The 20,438-nt window shown below is 33.7% G+C and overlaps 1 protein-coding gene across 2 annotated transcripts in view; it reads right to left on the minus strand.

Moving 5' to 3' along the window:
- NELL2 (neural EGFL like 2) overlaps positions 1–20,438 on the minus strand; it is a gene marked incomplete at its 5' end in the record, with an annotated part of 362,215 nt that overhangs the window by 79,323 nt on the left and 262,454 nt on the right. For both annotated transcript variants that reach the window (XM_081311609.1, XM_081311610.1), the window contains 2 exons: positions 10,055–10,150; positions 12,180–12,302. In XM_081311609.1, coding sequence (XP_081167735.1) covers positions 10,055–10,150; positions 12,180–12,302 — 219 coding nt within the window. The remainder of the gene's footprint in view (positions 1–10,054; positions 10,151–12,179; positions 12,303–20,438) is intronic.

Here is a 20,438-nt window from a genome sequence, read left to right on the forward strand (position 1 = left end):
TAGTTTTACTCCATGGAACTTCATAGAATAATCAAATCCAAAATCCATATACTATTTTAGCTTTTCATGTATTTAAGAATAGCTTTCACACATCACATTTCGATTTTCTTATTTTTTTCATTTCCTGATTAAACATCAAGGATTTATTCAACTACCATCTCATTTCTGTCAGGCTTTCGTCTCTGGGAAAATTTTTCCTTGTTCACACTCCCATTTTCCAATAATCTCTTAAAACTATTGAATCAAAATGAATACAACTATTCAACTTAACTATAGAATAAGTGATGCAGAATTTGGGGAGACTATTACATGTATTGTTTCACAAGCTGTTTATGTTAACCTAAGCTAAGTTTACATTTTCTTGGAGTGCTAGCACAGTATGCTTTTCTGATTCATATTTAACTTAGAGTCAGTCATCAAGTAAAGGATAAAAACTGTTAAATTTGGTTTCCCCTATCCTGTGCAACTGGTTTTTCTAATCTAAATACAAGAGTGAACTGACATTTTATTAATTTTTATTAACTTCTTTGTACATGCAAAGCATGATGGAAAAGCCCCGTGAAAAACACAAAATTGTAGGTTCTACTTTTCCAATGAACCATACTCCACTGGGAGGAAACTGGAAAAGGCAAGTGAGAAGGACAACTAAAGAAAGCAGGGGGTGGGGAGTGGGGGCAGGGGGCTAAGGACACAGAGTGTGGGCCAAAGGTGGAGGAGATCAGAATTAAGAAAAACACAGTGGATAACCCACTTGAACCCAATGTATGAAATATGATATGTCAAGATCATTGTAATGTTTTGAGCAACCAATAAAAAAAAAAAAACGAAAACCACTGTGGATTATTTAAGAGCTGTTAGCAGATCAGCAGGAGGCTCTGTTAACTGTCTGTCAAAGTCATCATGTTATTAGATCCCATTCCCCTACAATTTAAATTATTCTGAATTCTTGGTCTGTATTTTTCTCATGTTAGCTACCATCCCCAATCTATGTTGTTCACAAATTTGAATGATCTTCTTTGAAATGACCCAAGGCCCATGTTTGCTATTTAACTAGATCCTGATGCACCACATTTTAGTCTAAATCTAAAAAAGTTTACCTAGAATATAATTTATTATCCAAAAAATAGTGAGTAATAAGGGTGGGCAATGGGCAAAGCTGACTGCTATGGTTTTTTTTTTTTTTTTTTTACACTTAGGATCCAGTGGCTTCTTCCAGAAATTTACATGACAGAATAAATAAATAAATAAATAATAGAAACTAATCACACACAAGAACTCTCTAGAAGTTCAGACTGTGTTCAGGAGAATTAAAAATTTGGTGACAAGAATAAAGTAGTCAAATCTCTAGCTCAGTTTCTAGCAAATTAATATCACTATTGTTTTTTTCCTACATTCCACCCATTTTATTGTACCAATATGAGTTTCACCTTAGAGTCTGCAGATTTAATTAATGACCAGAGTTCATCACTCTTAGAAGTCACTGAGCATCAGCAAAATAATTTCTACATCTAAAATAGGTGATTTTCCCCTGTAAGTTCTAGCAATACTGAGAACTGCACAACCTGAAAATGTTTTCTCCAAACATATGACTTAAAAATAAAATATTAAAGTCCTAACTGGCCTCATTAAAATATGAAAATTCCTATGTAGCATGAGAAAAGTTGAACCTCACATTTGGATTCTAAGGCCAATGTGGTTGAGAGCAGAGAGTACTTCATCCTATAGAATGTCCAAGACTCCAACAAAGCAGGATCCTTATAGTTCTATTCCTCAGTTTGGGTATAGGTTAGAAGCGAGCGCGCACGCGCACGCACACACACGCAGCATCCACTAGCATAGGAAGAGAAACTCTTTATACAAGCTTTGATAAGAAAATAATGATTGCCCTTTAAGAGTTTTGAAGTTAAAATTTATACCACTTATGGAGTACACCACTTGGCAAAGAAATTAATGCAAATATGGATTGCAATACTCCTGGTATACCTGCATAAAAAATGGAAAATTTCTCTTCATTGAAAAGACTTCAAACTTCACAGGCAAAGCTTTAATGAAAATAATTGGGTGAGAAACAAAAAGTACAAAACACATGAAGAAACACTACATCAGAGGCAAGAATACAGCAGCACAATCAAAGGCAGACTTAAATCCTCTGGAAATTCAGATAATAGAGAAATATAATACAGATTATAGTATAAGTATGTTTAAAATTCTCAAAGACATAAAAAAGGATTTAAAAGTATAAGAAAAGAATAATAACTAAGGAAAAAAAATGAACCAAAAGACTTGAAAAAGAAAAATTCCAGAAACTAAAATGAAAATAATTGAAATTTCTTAAAAAGTCAGTGGGTAAGGTAAAGGAGTAGGCAAAGCTGAGGAGATAACTGATAAACTAAAGGATAAATATGAAAAGGTGCAAAAGGCACAGCAGTGATAGATGAAGAGATGGAGATACAAAAAAAAAGTGAAGAAACAGGAAAGATAAAGACCAATATATATCAAGCAGAAAGTATAGAAGAAAAGAAAAAAAGAGAATAGTTAAAAAGCAAAGTTGAATAAATGAAATCATATTTATACTCAGACACAGTATTTTGAAACCATGTACCACAAGAAAAAATGGATCTTAAAGGGAAAGGGGATCTTATAAGAAATTAGAGTGGGAAAAAGCAGTATTTTCCGATGGATTGCAACTGATTGCAATCAGACTTCTCAAAAGCAACCTTAGAGGCCCTCAAAGTAATGGAAAACTTCCTTTACAGTGCTTAAAGAAAACTTACAATTCTATACCCAACTCACCTAAAAACAATAATGTCAAAACCCTTCTCAGACCAAGATTGAATTTGCTACTGATATTCTTGTTATAAGCCAAGTATGAGGTATTCCCTTCGAGAAGAAAAGAAACAAACATATAAGAAAGGAATAAAATGCAAGAAGCAAAACTAATTTGAGTATAGATAAAAATGTTGCATTGTGGATATATTTTGAATTAGAGAATCCTAAGTCCCAAATAGTTGTTCACATCCTTATTTCTAATGTCTCTTTAAGATATCATTTTTACCTTCCTCCATTATAGTTTCAACAAATAGAAGTTCATTAGTCCATCTATGTAAAAAAAGGACAAATTTATAATTTATGAATGAAAAATTGAGGAACAAAGTCAAGATCATACTGAATGGGGAAAAATCAAAGCATTCACTCTAAAATCAGGAACAAGACAAGGATGTCCACTCTTACCTCTCCTATTCAATATAGTACTTGAAATTTCAGCCAGAGCAAATAGGCAAAAGAAGGAATTACACGGAATACAAACAGAGAAAGAAGTCCAATTATTAATGTTTGTAGATAACATGGTTCTATTCTTAGAATATTCCAAAACCTCCATAGGAAAACTTCTGGCAAAGTTAGCTTGACACAAAATCAACATCTCAAAACTAGTAGCTTTTCTATACACCAATAATGAAATAATGAAACTTTTGACAAAATAAATCAGGAAAATAATTCCATTTCCAAAACCTAAAAAATATATATCTAATCAAATATGAGAAAGATCTCTACAATGAAAATTAGAGAACACTGAAAAAAAATCAAAGAAAAGATCTCGGATCAAGGAGCTAGATATCAAATCAGAGACTCTGCGTCTGATAGAAGAAAAAGTTGGCTCCGATCTACACATTGTGGGGTCAGGCTCCAAATTCCTTAATAGGACACCCATAGCACAAGAGTTAATAACAAGAATCAACAAATGGGACTTACTTAAACTGAAAAGTTTTTTCTCAGCAAGAGAAACAATAAGAGAGGTAAATAGGGAGCCTACATCATAGGAACAAATTTTTACTCCTCACACTTCAGATAGAGCCCTAATATCCAGAGTATACAAAGAACTCAAAAAATTAAACAATAAGAAAACAAATAACCCAATCAACAAATGAGCCAAAGACCTGAACAGACACTTCTCAGAGGAGGACATACAATCAATCAACAAGTACATGAAAAAATGCTCACCATCTCTAGCAGTCAGAGAAATGCAAATCAAAACCACCCTAAGATACCATCTCACTCCAGTAAGATTGGCAGCCATTATGAAGTCAAACAACAATAAGTGCTGGCGAGGATGTGGGGAAAAGGGTACTCTTGCACATTGCTGGTGGGGCTGCAAACTGGTGCTGCCAATTTGGAAAGCAGTATGGTGATTCCTGGGAAAGCTGGGAATGGAACCAACATTTGACCCAGCTATTGCCCTTCTCGGACTATTCCCTGAAGACCTTAAAAGAGCATACTACAGGGATATTGCCACATCAATGTTCATAGCAGCACAATTCACAATAGCTAGACTGTGGAACCAACCCAGATGCCCTTCAATAGATGAATGGATAAAAAAATGTGGCATTTATACACCATGGAATATTACGCAACACTAAAAAATGACAAAATCATGGAATTTGCAGGGAAATGGATGGCACTAGAGCAGATCATGCTTAGTGAAGCTAGCCAATCCCTAAAAAACAGATACCAAATGTCTTCTTTGATATAATGAGAACAACTAAGAACAGAGCAGGAAGGAAGAGCAGGAAGAAAAGATCAACATTAAACAGATACATTAGGTGGGAGGGAAAGGGAGAGAAAAGGGAAATTGCATGGTAATGGAGGGAGACCCTCATTGTTATACAAAATTACACATAAGAGGTTGTGAGGGGAATGGGGAAATAAACAAGGAGAGAAATGAATTACAGTAGATGGGGTAGAGAGAGAAGATGGGAGGGGAGGGGAGGGGGGAGAGTAGAGGATAGGAAAGTTAGCAGAATACAACAGTTACTAATAGGGCATTATGTAAAAATGTGGATGTGTAACCATGTGTGATTCTGCAATCTGTATATGGGGTAAAATTGGGAGTTCATAACCAACTTGAATCTAATGTATGAAATATGATATGTCAAGAGCTTTGTAATGTTTTGAACAACCAATAAAAAAAAAGATCTCCTTTGTTCATGGATGGGGAGATCAATATTGTTAAAATAAACACATTACCAAAAATAATATACAGATTCAGTGCAATCCCCATCAAAATACCAATGATATTCTTCACAGATCTATAAAAGTGTTTATAAATTAATATGGAAAAAAAAGACCAGCATAGGCCAAGCAATCCTTAGTAAAACAGCAATTTTTAAGTCAATGTGAAGGATGTACATTTCTGAATTAAATATTTTAAACCTTAAAGTGTACTAAAATTGTACTTAAAGCTGGTTATAAATAATTAACACTACAATCATTTGTAAGAATAACAATTCTAACTTTTTTATCTCAAGGATAGCCCAAATCCTCAAAAAGTTCTACATTTAAAATTTAACTAAGAATTTATGATATAGTTATATTCAATATCATTTATCAAGGACTTACAAAGCCCCACACATAACACTGTCTGCCTTGCTTACTTCATTTAATCTCCAAAACACTCCTATGTGGTTGATATTAATATCCTCTTCACCTTTATACATGTGAAAATTAAGGTGAAAAAAATGAGTAACATGAAAAGATGAAACAGGTATTGAGCAATAAGCTAAAAATCAGGTTGCTGTCTCAGACTTCAACTTTTATGTTCCTAACCAGTATATTAAATGCTTCAGGGAACACCAGAGTTTGGCATAATATTAAATAATTTAAGTCTAATTTAAAAGAATTTAAGGATCATCAAATACAGAGAAGATAAGTACTAATATGCAGGGTAAGGTCAAAAAGCCCTTGGTAATACTCCATTTTATATATCACATTTTCTTTATCCACTCATCTATTGAAGGGTACGTAGGTTGGTTCCATAGCTCAGCTATTGTGAACTGTGCTGGTATAAACATTGATGTGGTTGATTTTAGATATTTTAATATAGACCGAGGAATGAAATAACTGGGCCATATTGTGGTTCCATTCCTAATTTTTTGAGAAATCCTGATACTATTATCCAAAGTAGTTGCGCTAATTTGCAGTACCACCAAAAATGTATGAGTGTCCCTTTCCTCCACATTCTCATTAATACCTTTTATTATTTGCATTCCTGATAATTTCTATTCTGACTGGGGTGAGATAAAAATCTCAATGTAGTTTTGATTTGCATTTCCCTTGTATTACTCAGCCATCAGGGAGAATGAAATTATGGCATTTGCCAGTAAATGGAGGGAACTGAAGACTATATTATTAAGTGAAATAAGCCAAACCCAAAAAGTCGAAGGTGAAATGTTTTCTCTGATATGCTTAAGTTAGTCCAAAATAAGGGGAAAAGAAAAGAAAAGCAGGATGGGGGTGCAGAATTCCATCAAAATAGAAGAAAGAAGGGACTTGAGGGGGAGGAGGGACAGAACAATCAAAGAACAGTGGAATGAATCTGACCTTATTAAGATACAAAAGCATTTAGGAAACAACTTAAATTTATGTTAATAATTCAATAAAAATTATTAAAATTATTTTATCTGTGGATAAGAAACTCACAATTTTATATACAAGGGAAAATAGAAGCCATTTGTCACCAAAATGTGTGATCTCTTCTTTGATATTTCAGAATTTTTTTTTGGGGGGGGGCTTTACCCTTTGATACCAATTTCTTCCCAGTTATAATCATTTTATTTTTATTTAAGTGAGTGGTTGTTTATAGGGAACTGTCAACTCTTTTAGTATTATGCCTTAAATTATTTCTGAAAGATTCACTTTTAGCATAAAACAACTTTGCATATTAACAAGTTCATCAGAAACATGTTTGCTGAGATTTAGCAACTGTATAATAAATATGGAATGGCAGTGATAGAGTTGTTAAATTTCAGCACATAGATTTCTAATGCATTTTACTGAGTAATCTAGGAAATAATCACCCTACTAAATTCAAGTTAAATACCTGATGGAATATTAAGATGTTTAATTAAATATAAAGTTATATGGGTGATTTTGTACAGTGGTTAAGAAAGAAGTCCATGAAATATTAATTCCATTCACCATAAAGCACACACTTATCTCTTGTGAAGTTAGTAAGTTAATTCAACTATTTCTGCAAATATATATATGGCCAAAATCAGCTAAATAAATAAGGGGAGAGAATGCAGAGGAGACCTTTTTTACTAAAATAACAAGAATTGGTAAATAAACATTAAGATAGTTAAAGGAAAAAAAAAACAGGGAAATCCTGTTATTTCATCCCCAGTGATTCTATTACAAAGGTGCAAATGGTTGGCCACTGAGACTACAAATTAATCTCCTTTATAGGTTATCAGACAGCATTCCTGCAGACCAAAGTAGGCCCTTCCTACACTTGCAAATTTTGACAATCTTAAAGCTTTTCTTACTTTGTGAGGAAAAATTGCCACAGTTTTCACTGTTAAAGACAACAGGATTATCATGTAGTTGAAAATTTGGGCATAATAAAAATCACAGACCTGATAGAGGATGACAGGATGAAGAATTTATGGATGAACAGCATGGCATAGGATACAATGGAAGATGAAGAAAGAGAGGAGGAAGACACTGGACTAGGAATGAGTTCCAGATTAGAGATATAGGATCCATAATGCAACACCTTATGTAAGTTACCTTACCTCTCTGTGCCATATTTCCTCATCTGCTATATAAGAACAGAACCATATGACCCTGAAGATTCTTTAAACTAACCTTCAAGGAAGTCCAGCAAATATGGAAGCTACTGCACCATTTTTAATCCTCATCACTTAGTTATTCATTCATTTGCACCTTTATTTATTCACAAGTATTTACTGAACACTGCTAAGGTATGAGCCTTACACTGTGCCTATAAGGATACAAAAGTGAACAGTGAGCACCTTGTGCACTCTCAAATTCAATGCCTAGAAATGGAAATAAGGTGAGGAGCCAGAGAGACACAATAGTGAAGCTGGGTCAATATGTAGTATGAAGGGCATTATCTATCATGTGTAAAAATGCAATGGTGAACATCAAAAGAGTTTTTTTTTCCTTCCACATGGGGTAATATGATCAAATTTTTGTTCTGATATTCTGTGGGAATTGGAAGGAGAGAGACAAATATGAGATCCCTGAACTGCTATAGTAGTGAAAAAATTTTTTAAATTACTGTGAACCCAATATTTTTATATATAAATGGAAATCATAGCTACGTTGGAAGAGAGTGGCGAAGAGTAAGGTGAAATATAGAGGGCACAAACACTGAGAAGTTATGGAAGAGAGTGGTGAAGAGTAAGGTGAAATATAGAGGGCACAAACACTGAGAAGTTAAGTAATTTACCCAAGGTCACAAAACAAGTAAACAGTAGAATTAGATTTTGAGCCCACATCTGTTCTTCTCAAAGCCCTGGGCTGCTACAGACAGCTACTTAGAGTCAATCTGGGGATTGTATTCACATAAAGTTCAATTATAATTAAACAGAGAGAGCTGAATATTCTGGTGGGTTATTTTTACACCCGTCTTAAATATTACATTGCTAAAATTAATTTTACAACATTCCAGATTTTTACAATTTCATCATATGATTTATTTTCTAGTGGGAGAATTATACTGTAGAATTGGGCATGGCTATTGCTCATCCAAGATTTTCAAGACAGCCTTTATTCAAAATTCCACACCATTTTCCTCACACCATTAAAAGGTTCTAACAAAGCCAGTAGGTCATTATCCAGACTCTATATTAGAGTGGTACAATTTTGAGAATGTACTCAGAAAACTTGGTTTGCTAAGTGTAAATATACAGAAGTTCAAAGTGTACCTTGATATGTGTGAGTATGGTATATTGGTAGAAATTCTGGGATAGAAATATTGGAAGGCGATTGCATTAGAGGTATCTAATTTTGGTTTATGGTAAAGTCTATAATTAATTATAAAAATCTGAATTTTAACATGTTAGCAAACTATATAGTGATTCACATGCATAATAAGTTTGGGGAACTCTTGATTTAGGAAATGATACCTTTAAAAAGGGTACTACACATTAAAGGTAGTCACTAGGCATTTTCATATTGGGGATGAGAAATTAATCACTGAAGTTTGAAAATGTCACTTAGAGGTACTTGGAGAGAGAGATGATCTAGTGATAAAAGACCTCTTGTGATTTACTTTTGTGCATAGGGGCAGTATCTCTTCCATAGAATTTTCACTTCCCAAGTAGAACGGTACGTTTTCTGTCTCATATTTCAGTCAGTTTGTGTTTTTATTAAATCAGATGACTGCAGGTAGAATAGAGGCAGAGCATGTGCTACATCTATTGCTGTAAGATTTATGAAAAGCAATATGACATGATAACTGTCAATTACCAGTGGTGGCAGATTTCTTTTAGGGAGAATAATAAGACTCTCTGAATACATTTGCTACTTGAACTACTTAACCAATGGCAACCAAAATATAACTGGCACAATTTTAAGTAGGAGCTAATACTCACATTTTTAAAATCTCACATTTTAAAATCTGATGAAGCATGTTACTTTGTTCTCATAAGCTAATGATAGACTATATATCTATATTATTTTTAAAATAATTTTTAAAGTTTCTAATATTGGTTTCTATAAGAAAAAGTGAGTTCAGAATGCCTTCCTTGAATGAGGAATAATTAGGGAAAAGAAAACTCTAAATATTTCCTAAATGAACAAAAATTAAAGAATACTGAATGGGCCAGATAAAAAAATTTATTAAAAATGTTCAAATGTAGATGTAGAAGGCAGAGTGCCCTAGAAACAGATTTGACCATAAGCTTGAACTCTATGCTTTAAAAAAAACCCCATAGATTCAGTAAAAATGAGCTCACAGTGAGTAATAAGAATTATGAAGCCATGAAATCTCGAGCAATCCCACACATCCTTCTGAAAAAGTTCAATATGCGTATAGTTAAAATAGTTGCAAAACCTCCTTAGCGTGACTTTGGGGAATCGCCCAGTGAATATGCATCATTGAAACTTACCACCTCTTTCCTCCTATCACTTCCTTATTAATAGCTCCATGCTTTGAGAGCCCACTTGAAACCTGAAACATCATTTTCCTCATGGATTACTTTATGCTTTAGTGTAAAAATTCATTTTCTAGAAGATGAAATGATATTCTTACCCGTTTCACAGCTGGACCCAGTGAAGCCTTGTGGGCAGGCACACACATTAGCAGCAATACAGGCTCCTCCATTTCTACAGCCATCTTTGCAAAATGCTAAAATAATTTAGATACATGAATAAAGAATGTAAGTCAGGTACATGATTTTAGCATGTTAGAAGTATTTCAATAATCTCGAAGTCCAACTTCTTTCATTTTCTTAGAGGTGTGGATGTCAAATTACATAAGCTATTATAATTTCTAATATTTTCTAATATTATAATACTTATATTTTCCACCCATATAAGAAATTTCAGCACAATTTGTAAAACTACTATTTCCAATGTGAAAGATATTTACCAGTAAAACAAAATAGTGAAACTTCTTTTAACAAAACAGTAAGTTACACAATAAGAAGCACATTAAAATTCAGATTCAATCTCATTGTAACAATTTGAAAATAAACCTAAAAAATGGTAGCTCTCCTGGACACTGAGACAAGGAAACAGGAGGGGATTTGGATCTCATAGGGCTGTGACCATTCTAAACATCAACCAAAGTACCAGAATTAGGCAGATACCCCATCCTTTGAAAAGTTCTAAGCCAGTCCTGTTGGCTTACAATTTCTCAACAGTAAGAAGAATTCATTATAGTGATCTTTGGGGAGAGTCTGACATTTCTCAGGTAAGGATAGGTCAGAATATAGGATTAAGGACAAAGACATTGTAAAGACTGATGTATTAAAATGAGTTTGAGAATAAAGGGAAACTTTTTCTGGAAGTAGGAAAAGGAGCTAAGATCTGAATCCCCATATGGGTCATCTTTTGGGATGTGTTGCCTTCAAAGAAGTTCAGGGAAAAATAAAAGAGAGAGAGAGAGAGAGAGAGAGAGAGAGAGAGAGAGAGAGAGAGAGAGAGAGAGAGAGAGAGAGAGAGAGAAAAGGAAAACAAGGCAGGTAGGAAAAATAACAACAAAAAAAGTGATTAAAAACCAAGATGGGAGAGACTGAGTTTCCCTCAAAGCTTCTGTTTCCACTTAATTTTATACTTTTGGCTCTTTAAGACTCAGAGGCTACTTTCTTAGATTGACAGTATCTTATAAATGAACTAGATCAGGTTGTTTCAGGCACTGAGGCTAAAGTTTTGTCTAGTTTTTTAGCATGTGCTTCTTCTAGTTAGCTAGGATATGCTTTCTTAGGGTAATGGAATGTAGAAATCGTAAATTCTGGTGCTAAGTTAAAGGAATAAACACAAAGAAGCCATGTGCCTCTGTTGGTCCTCAATCCTAAATCTGTCTCCATTCTGGGGGGAAAAATACCTGGCTCATCAAGGATTCACAAATGGATTTCAAGTATAAACCTCATAAATAAAAAATAATACATCTTCCAGATCATGTGCACATTTTCTTTGAAGTAATTTGCAAGGTTGCAGCCTATTGATGAAGCACAGAACTCAATGATTCAGATTCTACATCTAAACTACTTATATCTCAGCTTTTCTCCATTTCCAACAGAGATACAGGAACTTGGGAGTCTTTATTCAAGCAATTTTTAGGAGCATATTGATATTGTCTAAAGTTCTCCTTCCTTCAAATATAGGAATTATATCTACATCTGCTTATAATTTCAAGAGTTCTTTATGTTATAAACTTCACTCTTCATATCAAAAAGAAATCAGAATCAGTAGGAAGTAAGAGAAAGAAGATTTGAGGCTCACACATGAAATCTTAATCCTCAACAAATTCTCAGAAGATCCAAATTTTGAAGCAAGCCCTCTGGGATAAGTTAGACTCTGTATAGTTTTTCTAAGCAAATCCTAGTGGTATTTGGACCCAAAGGGGGTAGACCTTCTTTGAATGATCGACACTAAAGATTTCCACAGAGTTTTATAAACCCAGGGTAATATTTTGGAGCACCGACATCTGGCTCCAATGTATTGCACACCAGGCCTTAAGACCCATGCTTATGAGCCATCACATTAATATTATTCCTTGGTCTTTCCTACCTCCAGAGAGGAAGACTATGAACCACACACAAGGCCCTCAGTTATTGTGTAAGGCATCCAGAACATTGACAGTAAGGGAGAAGGGAAGCGAAAGATGCTGTATTACACATAAAGGAAGAGAACCTGGCATTCAACCCTTTTACCTTTGCATGTGGTGCCATTCCCTGTATATCCAGGCTTGCAAACACAGTTGTGTCCTCCTACAGTGTTGAAGCATAAAGCATTTTCATCACAGTTGTGCTGATTTGTGATACACTCATCATGTTCTGAAATGAGGAATAAAATGTTGTTACCCAAAGATATATTTTCAAAGATACTATATTTTAAACTGTACCTATATCTTGTTTATATAATGAGAATTCATCTAACCACAGACATATACAAATTGCAAACTAAAAAAGACCTCAGATTTTTAAGTAGTACTCTGAGTGTACACATCATTTACATTTCCACAAACATTAAATACAAAAGGATTTGGAGAACAGGCCCACCAATAGTAGAACAGAAGGAGACTGGGACAAGGATGGGGATTAATTCTCAGAAGTATATTCCAAAGTCATCTGTGTATACTCTTTGTTGGTTAATATTTGGGGAGTAATTATAGTAAAATAACTCTGCCCCCTAACTGTTCCCTGAGATAGGGAAGAATATGAAATTGTATTACTCCATGAGTCATGACTGTAGTACAATGGAATTGTACTTCTGGGAGTTAGGTGCCTGTGGTTAACACCTCCATCCACACTTGGGGGCATAAAGATACTTATGCAAACTGTTGGGGGAATATTTGTCCTCCTTATTAAATTCCTTCCCTCTTCGCAAACAAAGTATTATATATCTATTACATAAGTCAAACTGGATTTTATAATATGTATAAATGCAAACTTTAAAAGAAACAACCAATATGGTGTCTCCTTTGATTGCTTATAACTTGATACTTTCAAAAGCACTGAATCATTTGATCTTTCCAACACCCCATTAAGAGAGGCCGAACCAGTATCTATCATCATTTTAAAGAGGAGTCAGTGGTAGTTCAAAGTGTTGATGTATCCTGCCCAAGTTCACAGGAATATTAGGTAACTTCAGAATTCTAGCATTCATCAAAAATGTAAATGTTAAAAACAATTATAGTGAATATGGAAAGGAAAACAGACCTAACATCAGAGTCAAGATGAACAGAAAATGAGGTATGTTAAGTAAATACACACGTTATCCAGATAACATCCCTGCACAACACTACTTATTAGTCTTTCACAGAAATATTATTCAGACCTAAAATTAAAAATGTATTTTATTAATTTACATTGATTGAGCCATATGATATAAATTATGAGAGCAAAAAATAATGCTTGATTTTCATTCTATAACTCTATTACTTGTGCCATTATAATGATAATGTACCTGTAACTTTGAAAAAACTGCCTTTGGCACAACCAACTGAGATTAGACTAGAATTATTCACTACAACTAATAAAACAGAATATCTTGTGTTTTATTTTTAAAAAATAAAGATTAACATTTCATTATGATACTTTATGTCTCCTGCTATAAGAGCTCACAGTTATGATACCTTTAATCACAGCACTGTAATAAAATTCTTAGAGACCATTCCCAAGAATCCATCAGAAGAGAGAGTTCAAATACTGAGATTATAGAATTGCATGAATGAATACCTTATTTTCCAAATTCCTCACTGAATTACTCAATATTGTACAAAATTACACCCCTAATAGTATAAGAAAACTTCCTGGTTTTTAATAAGTTCATGCTTACTATTGGTAGTTTAGGGGTAAAATACATAGATCACACATGGGCTTCTTCATTGGTATTACACTTGAATGGCCATGACATTGCAGAGGAACCAGAATGGTCAGCACACCTTCCTTTGGATTCTGTGGCCTGATGTAAAATAAATCTACATTCTGAAGTTTGCACCTGGTGCCAATTTTCTTCCCAGTGGAATTCAAAGTGCCACAGCTAATCTATAAATCTCTATATGAACAACCATATCCCTGTAAGAATAGCTGTTGAACGATCAGACGCTGCTTTCATCCCTGTCTTAGCTGTGTTCTTAATCAGGCCATACTCACTGGGCACAGGAAGGGGCTAAAAAGATTTGGTTTAGTATCCAGGATGATAATGTTCAATAAATGTTAAATAACTACACAACCTAAGTCCTGGTTTCCTCTGTTGTGTTTTACTGTCTTGGCAGTGCTCCCAGGCAGTTCAAGGTAGAGACAGTTTTCAGGTTCTGACATACACCTATGCCTTTACACATATTGCTCCTTTTGTCTGAAATGTTCTCTTCCTCAGGTTCTTCTGGAAAACTCTGACCATCTTCACTGATTACACAAAAATTTCATGTCATTTATGAAAATACCTACGTCTCCTCCTCCTGCAAATTAGGAGCTACTATGTTTTCCCTAGTAGAATATTCCAGGTTATGCTAATGTATTTTAATTATCTACTTCTCACTGTTCTTCCATCTCGACCCCTCCTGCAATGCCTGCCCTGGAACTGTGAATTTTTTGATAAGAATTTTGATTATTTTGTGTTCCATTTCAGTATTCAAAGAATAAATCTTGAGTAAATGATTGAATATATTTTATTTGTTTCTACGGAACTGATGATTTAACCCAGCTCTTTACCCCAGCCCTTTTTACTTTTTATTTTAAAACAGGGTCTTACTATGTTTCCAAAGTTGGCCTTAAACTTGCAATCTCCTGACTTAGCCTCCTGAGTTGCTGGGATTACAAGTATAACAGCAAACCCATCTTGCAATTAAATGGTGACTGAATAAGTGTAAAAATAAATAAATAAAAAATAAAAAAAAAATAAGTTCAGTAAGATAGGAGCTACTTCTACCATCATCCAAGTCAATACAAATTTGTTCAATTGTAGGCTAGGTAACAAATGGGAGCTATTTTTTAAAATCTGATCTATTTTTACACTCATTTACTATGTTGGTTTTTATTTGATTTGGGATATTTCAGGTAACAAGAACATATATTAAAAACAGAAAATATTAATTTATTTGTGTCATCACTTAATTTTCATACTATTAAGTTGGCAATAGTTATAATCATCAATGAAATAAACTGAGACCCTAGGAAAAGTCTAAATATTTCTATACTCTCACAGAAAAATAAACTTTGACAGTCCTTTCCCAAACAGAATGCAAGTGAAACAATAAGCAACTATTCTATAGAGTCATCATTAAAAATAGTTAATAATTGCTACTCCATATTGTTTTGGTCAAATGTTAATTTATGACTCCCTGAGGATTACATTATCAATCTACCAGTCCACCTCTTGATTTTGAAACTTCCTCTAATAGATTCAAAGTATAATAAACAAAATTAAGGAAGAAAATTTTAATATAAAATCATAATCATTATTATTTTCCAGTGTTCAAAAAAGCAAGTCAGGATGTAATAGGGAGCGGATTCCATTTTTTATTTCATATATACTGAAAAGCAGATATGCAGCTATGATGGTCGGAATATCCAATCCATATGCTTCAATGCTATTTTCACATTATCAGTAAAGGTTTCATTGTTCATGTGAAAAGGTAATCCAAGTGACAGCTGAAATTGCAATGAAATACATCTCTAACTCTTCTGCATTACAAATAATGGCACATGGTTATTTTAATAAAAATTGAATTATTCACTAAATCTATGAATTGGACATTTAAATAAAATGAGAAAAAATAAATATATGGAAAGAAAATATCATCAGTCAACAATCTCAAGCAGAGGAAATTTGGGTGTCAGTCAATATAGTATAATATATATAATATTATAGAAGTAATCTTATAGAAGTACCTGGAAATGATTCGTTCTGTATGCCACAATTTTTTTTTTGTCTCTCAATCTCTACATAAAATATAAAACTGATTTCACACCAGTGACAAGGTTCAATATAGTAAAATTCCTCCATAGGAAAAATAACAATATTCAGCCCAAAAGGCAGTGTAGTTCAATAGTAGAACACTTGCTTAGCATATGCAAGGCCTAGGTTTCATCCCCATCACCACACACATGCAGACACACACACACAAAATTCAAAAATTAGTAATAATGTATGTATATGGATTCCTCCAAATGCAGATGGTACATATAACACTAATAGTTTGTTTTCATTGATTTACTCCTAACTTGGGGATGTCAATGTACCCCATATATTTTAAAACTCCATTCCCAAAAATGTCACCAGTCATGTAATAATTCATAGCTGGACTTAAGCTGAGGTTTACATTTAGTATTCACATTGAGCTGCTTATCTTTAGGCAAAACAGACACTCTAAAATTTACATAGTTTTCTTGCTCATGATTTCAACAGATATATAGTACAATAGCACATGTTCTGTTTGAGAATTTCAGCATGATATAAAATGAAAATACTGCTAAAATAGGTGTGAAAAACTCTTGTTGAAATAGATCTACATTTAAATTTATTAAATACACTTTCCCCCTCAAAGTCTATTGTATATTAGGGTCTTCTTAGGATGAAAAGATGATTATAAAGAGAGCCACCTTCAAAAATCTTACAGTTTAGCTTGGTACTTAGTACAGAAACAAATGCCTTTAATACATGGCCTTCATTATGTGAATCATGTAAATGTGTAAACTCTGTTTACAGAGGGTTGCAAGAGATCAAGGGATAAAGAAGTCATTTCTGGTTGGGTCAGGTGGGAATCCAGGAATAACTTCTTGTAGAATAGAATATTTGACCCTGATATTTTTTACTATGTTGTGAGAGGAGGCACAAATTTCAAACTGAATGACTATTCATGTGCTTTGCTTCTTTTGGTTTTAGAATAGTAAGGCCCTTATAAGTTTGAATGAACCTGAATGATTTATCATAATTGTAACTGTGTTTTATTGCTTACTATATAACACATAGTTTGCAACAAACATTATCTCATTTAGTCTTCATGATAATTAGAAAACATTATTTTATAGAAAACTAAATTTGGTTTGTAAGGTTAATTTGCTGAAGATCACTGAACCAATAAGTGAGAATTGTGAATCATAATAATTGACTTTTAAAGACATATTACTGATCACTTAGCAATAGTTGCCCAATGTATTTAATGCTATATTTCCCCCAGTCTATTTCTTATTCTAACATTATTTGTAAGTTTACCCATAGATCTTTAATGTTTCCCCATTTTAATGTCTTTTTGTTGTATGTAGTCTTCTGTTGCTTCATAATTAGAAAATTTTCATTTCATTATTGCATTTTCTCCCATAATTTAAATGTGTACAATAAAAATCCTTAGAATAATAGAACTTATAGGGCAAAGAACTGAGGTAACTTTCTCTTCATACTAAAATCTTCATTTTCACAAGGTTAAGACAAGCTTTTAAAAAGGAAGATGCCAAATATGGTAAAGTAAGAACCCCTGCAAAACAAAGTGACCAAAGAGTTTAATACAGCAGCATTAATTCCCCCAACTTGAAAAATCTCTTGAAGCTCAACATTAGAACAGTTAAGCAAACAGAGAGCTTTAATGTCTGAGAGCCCTTTCCTCTGACCCAGTGACATCCATGGTCCTAGTGACACTATCCATCGCTCCCAGAAATTCCACTTCACATACTCAGCAGAATCCTTGAACCTCTGGCTAAACATCTTTATACTCTAAATTCTATCCTTCTGGCAACAAAACACAATATTGTTTCACAGCAGGTCTACTACCTTTAGAAAAATTATTTTTTCTTCTGGTGGATTCCTTTAGCCATAAAAATGTATTGTGTATGCTGTATATTGTACTCTTCTTTCCAAATCTAGAAATGTTGGGGAAACAACAGGTTAAAAAAATATAAAAGCTTCTTCACTTTCCATGACTCAATTGTTTCCTGGAATATCAACTTCACATTAGTAAACTGTCTCTTAGATTGTGGCAAGATACTACCCTAAACAGTGACAACCTACCTCTGGTTTTAACTATTATCTGATTATTATAAGCTGGAGAACAAGTTCCTTAGGTTTAAGACTAAGTAAGTCTGGAGCAAGGAAGCACAGAGTAGTGTGCATTACTTATGAGATGCTTATAATAAATAGCAGCATCAACTACGCATTCAGAGAGATGGTTTATCTCAGAAATGTATAGCTGCATAGTCATTTTCCTCTTCTGTAGATCAGATTGCTTGCTTTAAGATATCAATGAATTTTGCAGACGCTCATCCATAAGTGTTACTCATGTGCCCCTGTCAAAATAATTACATAGTTATCTGCACTGGCCTGTGAAGTGCATCAGAACAGCACAGCCCACAGATCAGTAATACTGAGACTTCATTTTACCCTAAAAAGATGGGCAACAACTGTGAGTACTCAGATAAAAGACATCATGTCTATTCTATGGAACTAAACATTTGAACTTGCCTACTGCTACTTACTACTACTGTAACAAGATAATTATTTTACTGTGTATCTTTTTCAAAATGACTTCAGACTATGTTTAAAGAATGTTCTATCTATTTCAACTCAATAATTTCCAATAGCTTTGGGTCTATAAGAAAGAACTGGAACTCGTTCCTCCCTCCCTCCCTCCCTCCCTTCCTTCCTTCCTTCCTTCCTTCCTTTCTTCCTTCCTTCCTTTTCACAGATACTTTGTGGTCTAGCATATGGAGAAGTTGAGTTTGCCACCTCTATTAATACAAATCCCTGTAACCAAAACATTTATGCCCCAATGATTACTGATTTTTGAGGGACACTGTTACGACTTGTTAGATGATTTAAAATGTCCTCAATCAACTATGTAATACTAATACCACAACTTAATATGCAGGATAAAGAAGAAAAATGAGAAAACCATGTACTATTTTAATAGCAATAGCAGGGAGAAAATGTGATACAGGGCACCTCTGATTTCCAGACATGTTTGAATTTAGACGTCATTTTACTGTAGTTTTGTAGTCCTGAAAAAGCCAATCTTTTTAAGTTTAAAATAAGAAAGTCAAGATGTTTATTAGAGAGATATTGTAAAGAATAAATTTCAATGATTAATATAAAGACCCTAGCAAATAACAAACACACAGTAAACGTTAGCTATTTACTTCAGTGGGAAAATTTATTTTGCCTTCATTAGATAATGCCTATCTTTTCCATTTTAATTCTATAGAGAAGACCTAAATGTTCCACAGAATTTGTTCTTTTTATAATTATTTCTGAAATAAAGTATGTTTTGGATTTTTTATTCTAAAATGCCACTTTCAAAGGTGACATCACAGGGAAATGCCTGCTGTCATACTGATGAAAGGCATTCATTTTGATTCTTATGATTACCTTATTTATTCACTTTATATTACAGAAAAAAATATTTCCTACAATATTATTTTAACATAAATCTGCTTTTATTACCATTAAAATAACTTCAAGAAATCATACCTTAAACATGTTTGATGCTCACACTGGCAGCAAACTCTCTCAAACTCATTTTTAACATCCAAACGTTTTTTGTTCACTATTAAGTTTCCTGTTCACTGACCATACCTACTCAATACTGACATCTTGTTATTCTTCAGTTTTGCTTGGCAACTAGAAATTTTTTTCAGATGTCCTCCCTCTGCCATGCTTGGTTTATTTTCTTCCAGTCTTTTCATTTGTATGCTCAGCCTCCTTTCCTAATCCTTATTTGATTAAGAATCTTAACAACCAAAGTACTCTCAAATTTCCTCCCTTCCCTTTAGTAATTTTACAACAAAATCCAAATTCTGGTTTTACAGCAAAAACTTGTTTTGTCTCACTTGGGGTTCGTGGAACAAGCTTCATCTGAACACACTGTAGGGCAACAAAATCTTGTAACTATCAGCCAGATAATTTACATTTATTCTCTCAACACATTATTGAAGTTTCTTCTGTGTAGTTCCAGTGTTCTGAAAGATACACAGATGCATGATTTGAGATTTTTGATCTTGAGGAACTTTTAAACAATTAGAAGACTGATGATATGAACAGGTAACTAACTATGATATGTAGTAGAAGTTGTTTAGTGCTGTAAGAGAAAATAATAATAGTAATCGAGGACAGTATCTAATTCTTTAGTCATTATTACATGCTATAAAGCATCATGTAAAGTTTGTTTTTATATCCACTATACTCTTTAGTCTTCACAAAAGCCTTTGCATATAAGTATTATTATTATTCTTCATTTCAAATGGGACTATAGAACTTTCTTACATCAATTATGTTCCTTGTCCAACAGCATTTTGCCAGAAAGTGACAAAGTCAGGAATCACCTTCATCACTTTACAAACTCCAACCTACAAACAAAGAGTTCATGAGACTTAAGGAGCTCAGAGTGAAGACTAACTGAAGGGTCTGGGAAAGCATAAGGAAATAGGCAAACAGATGGGTCTTGGAAGATGAGTGGGGGGTTAGCACCAAAGGGTAAAGAT

This window comes from Spermophilus citellus (genome assembly GCF_964194105.1).
Source record: "Spermophilus citellus genome assembly, chromosome: 10".
Taxonomy (NCBI): domain Eukaryota; kingdom Metazoa; phylum Chordata; class Mammalia; order Rodentia; family Sciuridae; genus Spermophilus; species Spermophilus citellus.